Source organism: Malania oleifera, chromosome 13, assembly GCF_029873635.1.
Source record: "Malania oleifera isolate guangnan ecotype guangnan chromosome 13, ASM2987363v1, whole genome shotgun sequence".
NCBI classification, from domain to species: domain Eukaryota; kingdom Viridiplantae; phylum Streptophyta; class Magnoliopsida; order Santalales; family Ximeniaceae; genus Malania; species Malania oleifera.
In genome coordinates this window covers 27,620,851-27,630,835 of record NC_080429.1, presented here as the reverse complement: position 1 = coordinate 27,630,835, position 9,985 = coordinate 27,620,851, and the positions used below count along the sequence as shown (strand labels likewise).

At 38.0% G+C, this 9,985-nt stretch overlaps 1 protein-coding gene across 1 annotated transcript; it reads right to left on the bottom strand.

Annotated features, from left to right (window-relative positions):
- Positions 1–7,247: 7,247 nt before the first annotated feature.
- On the bottom strand, positions 7,248–9,653 carry LOC131146905 (uncharacterized). The gene is made up of 2 exons (XM_058096748.1): positions 8,566–9,653; positions 7,248–7,621 (listed from the first exon to the last, which is right to left on the bottom strand). The coding sequence occupies exons 1-2, from the start codon at positions 9,536–9,538 to the stop codon at positions 7,569–7,571; spliced, it is 1,026 nt and encodes a 341-aa protein (XP_057952731.1). The 5' UTR covers positions 9,539–9,653; the 3' UTR covers positions 7,248–7,568.
- Positions 9,654–9,985: the final 332 nt, after the last annotated feature.

Below are 9,985 nucleotides of genomic sequence, written 5' to 3'. Positions count from 1 at the left end.
TCTACGCCCAGTCCCGATCAAGTAATCAATGACCATGAGCTTTCTTCTGATAAATCTGTACCTGATGACATCAATTTACCCGAAAACAAACTAGATCACGTACTCTATATCCCTAGTAAAAATACATGTCATATAAAAGTCTGCCTACAAGGTGTCGTACTTTTACCTCTAACCTTGACAAGATAAAAATTCCAAAGTATATTCAGGAAGCCCTAGGAATTCCTGAATGGAGGGAAGTTGTCATGGAAGAAATGTGGGCCCTAGAAAAAAATGGAACTAGGAATGTTATAAACTTGCCGAGAGGAAAGAAACCAGTAGGCTGCAAATGGGTCTTCAAAGTGAAATATAGAGCTGATGGGACAGTTGAACGATATAAAGCCAGACTCGTTACAAAAGGGTTTACACAGACTTATGGCATTGACTACACGGAGACATTTGCACTAGTGGAAAAATTGAACACAGTTCAGGTACTCCTGTCCTTGGAGCTAACTTAGATTGACCACTACAGTAACTCAATATTAAGAACGCATTTCTAAATGGCGAGCTAGAAGAAGAAGTCTACATGACTATACCACCAGGTTTTAGTAAGAAAGGTGAAGAAAACAGAGTATGCAAACTCAAGAAGTCCTTGTATGGACTCAAACAATCTCCTAAAGCGTGATTCGACAGATTTGCAAAAGTGATTAAAAATCAGGGATATCGACAAGGACAATCAGATCACACTATGTTCTTCCAACAGTTTGAAAATGGTAAGAAAACAATTATGATAGTATATGTTGATGATATAATCCTAACTGGAGATAATACAGTGGATATGGAAAGATTAAAGAAAGTCCTAACTGCTGAGTTTGAAATTAGAGACCTAGAACAAATGCGGTACTTCTTGGGAATGGAAACTGCTAAATCAAAAAAGGGTATCAGTGTCTCTCAGCAAAAGTATATTCTTGATCTCCTAACTGAAACTGGCATGCTTGGTTACAAACCTAGTGAAACTCCCAATTAAAGCGGTAAAGAGAGTCAATGAATGTGGGATACTAGTTGAAAAAGAAAGGTATCAGAGATTGGTTGGTAAACTAATTTACCTATCGCATACCAAACCCGACATTGCATTTGCGGTAAGTGTGGTAAGCCAACACATGCATTCGCTGAAAAAGACTCACCTAGATATTGTGTATAAGATCCTCAAATACCTCAAGGGTTATCTGAGCAAAGGACTTTTCTTCAAAAAATTTGAAAGAAAGGAAGTAGAAATCTTCACAAATGCGGATTGGGCAGGATCAGCAGAAGACAGAAGATCTACCACAGGATATTGCACCTTTGTATGGGGAAATTGGGTAACTTGGAGGAGCAAAAAACAGAATGTAGTGGCTCGAAGCAGTGCTAAAGTTGAATTCAAAGCAGTTGCACAAGGAATATGTGAAGGACTGTGGTTACGGAAACTCTTGGAAGAGTTACAAATTCAAGTGAAATTCTCTATCAAACTCTATTGTGACAACAAAGCAGCCATCAGTATCGCTCTCAATCCAGTTCAACATGACAGGACTAAACATGTGGAAGTAAATCGACATTTTATCAAAGAGAAGGTTGAAAAAGGAACCATTTGTATGACTTATGTACCTACCAAGGAACAAATTGCAGACATCTTTACTAAAGGGTTAACATGACAGAACTTTGATGATTTCATTGACAAATTGGATATGATTAATTTTTATGATCCAACTTGAGGGGGAGTGTTGAAATCCCGAGTATCCTTGGGTATATTGAGTAAATTAGGAAAGTAGTAAATGTAAAAGATTGTATATTATTCTGTAGGAAGATTGTTTACTTATTTAGAATCTTTGATTGTATTATATATTGTAAGATTGAGATGTACAAAATATTCAATTGAAGAAATACAGAAATTGAATTCTGTCTTCACGTTTTATTTGAACAAATGGAAGGAAATAAACGTCTTAGATATTGAAAATTTGGATGTCCCATCCTAGAATGTCATAACAAAATTTCACTATCCCTAGAAACAGATGGAGAATCATAAATAGTAGTTTTATATTGTTCAATCACATTTGCCTCCTCAAAGTAGTAGAGTCCATCACACTTCTTAGCACTACCAATCGTCTTCCTCGATGATAGGTCCTGAAAAACACAATGAGAAGGAAGAAATTTAGCAGAACAATTGGAATTCTTAGTCAACTGGCTAATGGATAGTAAGTTGCAGGATAAATTAGGAACATGAAGAACGGACTCTAGTATGATGGAGTCAAAGAGTCGGATATTCCCTTTGTCTACGACAGACAAGAGTGATCCATATGCAATTTTAACTTTCAAATTTCCAGCACAGGGTGAATATGATGAGAAAAGATGATAGGCATCGATCACGTGGTCAGAAGCACCAGAATCAATAATCTAAGGAGTTTTGGATTTAGAGGTTATATTCAAGGCTAGCAAAAAATTGCCTATTTGGCCTAAAGAACCCAAAGAAATATTTGTGGAATTTGAGATAACCTTTTCATCTTGTGTGTAAAGGCAATCTAACAAAGGTGCACGATCATCAACATGTAGGGCTTGCTTAAGCAGAATATGAATAGAGTCGGCACTTGGAAGCTTTGTGTGAGGAGAAGAATCTTATTTCTCATGGCCTGTGCTATTACCATTATAAAATAAATTTAAGCTTTAAAGTTTCTCACCCACATTTGGCTCGCTCAAATCATAGTCAATGTGTTCTTCATCAGTAACCTCCATATGATATGGTTCCGTGGTTCGTGAAGAATGTAATGGCAAGCGACATGAGCAAGCAAGCGATGCGTGAACAACTAACTAGCAAACTAGCGAAGGTACGACGACACCGCGAGGTGAGGGTTGTCACAGACTCGCAAGGCTCCGCGAGGAAGTTATGGGTGGTAGTCGGCGATGGTGACGAAAAATGAAAGTATGAAACACTAACTCTAGAGGTCTTCCCTCTAATGTAGAGACAGGATGAATCGCAAATTGAAACTCTATTGGAGGACCTCGTGAGATTCAGAGGTCATTGAACCTCTACTTTGGCTGGCGGAATCTCCTAGCTCTGATACCATGAAATCCAAATGAATAATTTCTGTATTTCTTGAATAATTTTGTATAAGCCAATACAAACTACTTATAATACAATCTCTACTCTAAATATGGAAACAATCTCCTAAAAGAATCTCACTCAATAATATACAATAAATACCCCCTAAATCCCTCCAATATATACGGGATGATACACGGGATTTCTACACATAGCATTAATCACAGAATATGTCATAGGATCTCTGATCAATCTTGAGTTTTAGGATGATTTAGAGACCTGATGGGGCTTAAATCAAGGTCCATTAAGAGACCCTATTATTGCCTTGGCCTTCTCCTAGAGAGCTCATGCACTCCTATGTGTCAAGCCATTTCTCAATCCTTCCTAATATGCCACATGTGTCTATGCCAGCAGTCACCCATTTTATGTTAGTCAGAACAATAAATAGCATTTTTTTAATAAAGGATGGCCATTCCTTGAAGCCGTAAACATCCAATTTCCACATTCTAGGGAGCATCTCACTTTCTTTTGGCACTTCCTCTAAAGGAAGTCTCTCTCTTTTAGAAGCAAATTTCACCCAGCTAATATTATTCTTGTCGTCTCCACAAAAATTGCTTCACATCACACCTCTCTAGGCTTTGCACTCTCATCCTTATGTGACATGGCATTCCTCCACCTATCAACCAGACCCACCCAGCAATTAAACTCCCTAGATTTGACCAATTCTCTTCTTTTGGTCCTCCCCACTTCTTCCCATTACTCGTTACCTACTTTACTATTGCATATCCAAATTCAATAGGCTCATACAACACCTAAACCAAATTCTACAAACAACTATAAGATTAGGTCATCATATTAATAGGAAAAATCCAAATTATTAAGACAGTTTAATACTTCTCAAAGATATGAAGCATGCATTTTTTCTGTGCTAATATGTCATATTAATCTTCACAAAGATATGCACCTTACTCTCAACTGTATATGTAATCAATATAAGATTGTTAGCATGCATCCAATATGCATGCATGGTAGCTTACACACGAAAATAACCACAAGAGAGAGAGAGAGAGAGAGTGATAATTAATTGAAAAAAATATTGGCGAACCCCAAGATCTATTACTTGATAATACAAGAATGATTCCCATTTCAATTCAATAGCAACAACAAATCATATAAAAGTGGTTTCTATCTTAGCATGTAGCTTATGTTTTTAATGTTGGGCCTGGCAGAAAAAGATGGGGGTGGAGAAAATTTTGCATAGTCCTAGACTACCAACTCAACATGTCAAGTGGTGGTATTGTTCCACTCAAATGCTGACACGTGTACTTCGGCCCACATATTAACTGACATCTCCTCCACTTTCTTTTCACAACTGATCAAAGTTATGGGGCCCAAGGTATATGTGTCAAAATTTGAGTGGAGCAAGACCACCACATAGCTTGTTGAGTTGGTAGTCCAGAACTGCCTAAAATTTTCACGTGAGTGGGGGTTAAAGTTGAACCTGGTTAACAGACCAACCAGCACATGAGGTGTGTGGAATTTCTCCAGCAGATTCCAGCAATGACCTCTAATAAGATGGCAGATTGGAAGATGGGGAACTCAGCCGTGCTGGTTTTTTGTGCCTTGAAAATTCCAGCAGAATAAGCAACCAATAGGAGCAGTGGCTGGTGGAGGAGTTGGAGGCAGCAAGTCAAGTGATTTCTGGTGATGAAACTTTGGGGAAGGGCTGATCAATGGTCTCAGTGAATCTATGTTTGATGGTGGTAGTAGTGCAGTAAGAATTCTCCAGCAATGCAGTGTTTGTAAGTTGTAGTAGTTACTATGACTCCATCAGATGAATTTGCTTTTGGTTTGAATCCTATGCTGATCACGCGAAAAGAAGGGAAGTGAGATTTAAAGAGAGAGATGAGAAACAGCAATGAGGAGAAGGAAAGATAGAATATTGTGATTGAAGTTTTAAAAGAAAAGAAGTGTTGCTGTTTTGTAGGAAATACTGGAGAAAGAAGAAAGATGGAATGAGTCCAGGGGAGAGAAGTTTAAGAATTCTGCAGAAATTGCTGGAATTCAATAGAAAAAAGAGGACGAAGAAGAATGAATTTTAAGGGGGATGGGGGATTGAAAATGGAAGGATGAAGATCATGATGGAACCCTGCTACCAAATGATGCAGAAGAGCAATCAGGGAATACTGCTAAGAGATAAAATGGAAGAGAAATTGGGAGAAGAGGAGGAGAAGAAAGAAGAGAGAAGGAAGAAGAAAAAGGTAGTGGGAGAGTAAAAGTCATGTTTGGTTCCCACTTCCAAATTCACAAGAACTTTCCCTTACATGGTTTTGACACCCTATTTATAATAAAGCCTAAAGGTATAAGATAATTACAAATAAATCCCTAAAAATACAAGAAAAAACAAAAATAAACTGCAATACACATAAGCCTACTACTAATTAAACAAAGCACATTCGGGTTTCAGACACAACAAGCCCTAGGCCAAGACCTATTCTTCAAAATTAGTCTCCAAAATGGTCAAAGTGGTCTATCTAATCATCCAATTGCCATCCTACATCACTCCCCTTCTGCAAATAAAAAAGAAAAGTGGCCATCTTAATGGCTTTCAGCATTTTTGTAAGAAAAAGCAAAGTAGCATACTTCATTAGCTATTCAACTCTAGTGAAGTATCATTGTCTATGACATTCAAAAACATGGTGTTTGACAGTTTTTACCATATTTATTTAGGAGACAATATAACATGAATCTCAAATGCTTTACACCAACATTGCAGAATGTATTCCTAAACAACTAAAAATCAAGCTAAAAAAGAGAGAGAAGGCAAAACCCATTGGACCTTTCTTTCATTACAAGAATAAAGAATTGCACTCCACACAAACAGCTTTTCAACTCTAGACATGCAAGGAACACACTGTCTTCAACCTTGCTCTAATATTTACACAGACACGTGCCATGAAATATTTTTCTTGATCACAATCATCAATTAAACTCAATACATTAACTCCCACTACAACTTCAGCTGACTTGAGCATTGGAACTGTAGAATTGTTAGTGGAAGCTAAAACTGATCATATCCCAATAAGTCTGACCTTATTCTGCAGCAGAGTGGCACACTATGCAAGAAGCCAACGCCAGGCCAGAGAGATAAATGCCAACAACCAGGTAGTGGGAGCTCAGTCTTGATAGGAACAGAAACAAGGAGGTATTGAGACCTCAAACAACACATAGGAAAAAAAAAAAAACATACACCAATATAAGGAGCTAATCCAAGAATCATCTTAAAGCCTGACCCCTTTGCTATGCTCTACACAGCATCTCAGAAAAGGTCGACACTCAATGTCCAATAACTACATAGTACATAAAATGACTCTTTGCTATGCTCTACACAGCATCTAAGAAAAGGTTGACACTCAATGTCCAATGACAATATATTACATAAAATGACGACAAACTTGTTTTTTTTTTTTTTTTTTGGGGGGGGGGGGGGGGGGGGTTTGGCGCGCAACATAGTTATGAATTCATGGTTGTCAAATCAAGATTTGAATCACGAATCGAAACCCCAACTTGAGGATTCGAGAATCTAATTGAATCATAAGTCAGTAAAAAATTCCAAAACCAGTTCCAAACAACATGCAATATATGCACAACATACAAAATAATAAAACACATTTAGATTTTAACAATAATAGCAACAAGAAAAAAAAATCATATTTCGTGCACATGCTTTTTCTAACTAAAAAACAAGAAAAAGTAATTAAAGAAAACTAGAACCATCATTTATTTATACCAAACATTTATTTTTTTTCTAAAAAAAAACTAGAAACAACATCATGCATTCTAATGGCGATATATATTCCTCCAAGAGTTATGAAATAATGGATATATATAATCAGCGGCAACTGCAATTTAAATGTAAACTGAGTTCTAGTAAGTCAAATCCCAGAATGTTTAGAACCAATAGCATATGGTACTTGCATTTCACAGAAGGGGGAATAAAAAAAAGATATCATACCTGCAACCAAGCCACCAATGCAAGACATGTGGCAGCAACGCAAGAACTTGCAAAATCAGCAAACTGTGGCAATGGTGGAGATGTGTAATTTGGCATTGCATAGTTTTTTGCTGAAACTGGGCTATTAGGATAGTTTTTGCCCCAGAAAAGATATCATTTAAGTCAACCATCAGTCTGGAAAGCAAATTGAACACAACAATGCTTTCATTTCTAGCATAAATTACCACCTTTTCATGCACTGCAAAAAGATGGCAGCTTCACCTCACTTCACTTTGCAATTATTCCTTAGAACAAATTGTATTTATCAACTATAACATGGACCGTGTGCAACAAAATTCACCTTGTGATGGTTCCATAGCCCAAAATGTATTTATCAACTATTACTTGGAACTGCGCACAACAAAAATGTGAACAATGCTTAGCTCAGCTGCCCTAAAGTGCCAGTGCTTTTCTTTTTTATTTTGTGGCGTGGGTTGCAGGAGCTGAAAAGAAGCATTGTAGGATAGTCTAATTAATTCGTGTCACAAGCTCCCGCCCTTTCACAGCATTGTAGATATTGGCTACAAGAAGCAATTCCAATGTGAGATTTTTATTCTGCTGATAAATGCTAGTACCATTGCTTTAGCAAACGATGATCAGCGTGCATCATAAACCACTAAAAATCAAAAGACAAATTCTAAGCACTTTAATGTCCTAAAAATGCATCAAATTAAATTAGATATATACAATTCATGAATAATTTTTGTGTCATCTCCCACCAACAAAGAGATAGCAACACTTCTAAGTGATCTATGCAAGCAGTTTAATGAAAATTTTAAATTTCGAAAGTCCCTAATATCTATAGGGCTCAAAATATTTCCAGAGTAAAAATAAATATAACTGGCTCAAAAGTTTGAATAATATAAAACTCGTATATAGCTTATGGCTGCAGACTATAGACCCATCGTGGTCCGGCCCTTCCCCGGACCATGCGTACACAAGAGCTTTATGCATCGGGCTGCCCTTTTTTCATAACTAGCTTAAGGATTTTATAAATATTGGCACTACTTAAAACCAATAACTCACAAAAGTTAATTGACTACAGTTTGCCAAAACTTCATTTGTAAAAATCTAATTGTACTTGACATATGTGCATTTAATGCTATTTTCAGGAAGAAATTGTATAATAATTTAGTTCGTGCATCAGTTTGCTGCAACAAACAAACCGTACTTCTGGTTCTGATATAAACTTGGATGACATTTAAAAGAGAAAAAAAACACAGAGCACTCACAGATTAAAAAAAAAAAAAAGCAAATTAAGATGCTGCTTAAACAGGAATAAACATGGATACAAGAAAAGAAATCACGTACACAAGGCGCTGCCCTCAAATGCTTCATTTTCAGAAATCAGTTTCCACATAGAAACACTAACAAACTAATAGCATGAGGAATGAAAAATCACGCTATTCACTAAAGGATCTCCACATAGTAGCGTAAAACTTTAGAGATGGCGGCAGTGCCTCACCCCATTCGTCAAAATCTGGCTGTTCGCCTGTGAGCGCAATAGTACTATCATCCTTCCGATTTCCAAGATTCAAAACAAAAAGTTGGCCAGGGAATACCTGGTGCATTGCCTTTAAAGTCTCTTCCATAAGTACCTTCCCATCTCTCCTCAAATCCTCAGCTTCCACACAACTCCCTCCAACATTAACCATAATTCTCCCATCTTTCCTCAAGCTCTTCTTCAGGTTCACCCACGTAATTGGATCCTGGAGCTCCGGAATCAAACAACCGTTACTAAACAAATCAACCAAAATACCCGAAAACCCGTCCCTAACAACAGCTTCCAATGCATTACCAATATAAATAACAAGTCTATCTGGGTATCGTTTTTCAAAGTTAGAAAGGCCAAAATACACTCTCGCCACTGAAATCACAGACGGGTCAAGTTCCCACCCATGCACCACCGCTTCAGGGTACAGTTCCAAGATCAAACGGGCGGCGGATCCGGCTCCGAACCCGAGAATCCCCAAGGGTCCCGGAGGCAAAAGGGGTGGCAATGTGGCGAAGACGTCAAAGTATGTGTTCGTGAGGGACTTGAGGAAGAAAGAGATGCTGTGGATGTTACCGGGTGCGTCGAGAAGGAGCAGTCTTGCGCCGGCGAAGGGATGGTCGGCCGTCCGAGAAACTTGAAGAACGCGGATGTAGTTGTGCTTGGACTTGAATTGGACGAGGGTTTTGACGAGGTCGACGGGAATGCCCTCTTCTTGAGACTTGGGTGGTGGGGGACGGCGGCGACGGCGGCGGTGGGCAGTGGTGGTTTGGGCTTTGGGGATTAAGGGGCGGAAGGGGGAAGTTGATGAATTTTGAGGGGTTTTGAGAGGGAAGTAGAGAGGTAAAAACCGAGTGGGTATGAAGGAATGGTGGGAAATTTGAACAGGGTAGGGGATTAACGGTCGAATTTGATGGGAAGTAACCCCTAACGAATTTGATTTCATGGCGCCAGCGCCTCTCCCTCTCCCTCTCTTTCCCTTCCCTTCTCTCTCTCTCTCACGCTTGAGACAGTTCCTGCAGACCACTGGAATGTTAAGACTACTACTGTCTACTGGCTTGTAAATCGAACTTTGTATATTAAGGACGCCGCTTTTAGAAGTTCATTCAGCCTCTAGGAAAATCTTCATCATTTATTTTATTTTATTTTTTTGTATGAATTTGAATTAAATAAAATTTTAAATTATACTAAATTTATTTTAATTATTTATAAATTACTAATTTTATTTTATTATTTATAAATTTTAATTTAAGTCTTGACCACTGTATCTTGTCCGGGAGACGGACAAAAAGAATCAAGCACTCCCTAACAACTAATCCATATAAGTTGCTTACCTCCTTTCCATATTTCTTCTATTGTAAAATTTTCAGGGGTGTTGACGGCGATGAAAACT

Bases quoted from the DNA above. Each gene is read 5' to 3' on its own strand.
- LOC131146905 (XM_058096748.1), bottom strand. From the start codon at position 9,538: ATGAAATCAAATTCGTTAGGGGTTACTTCCCATCAAATTCGACCGTTA. The intron at 7,622-8,565 runs GTGAGGCACTGC...TGCTTCTTGTAG, and splicing joins GCCAGATTTTGACGAATGGG to CCAATATCTACAATGCTGTG.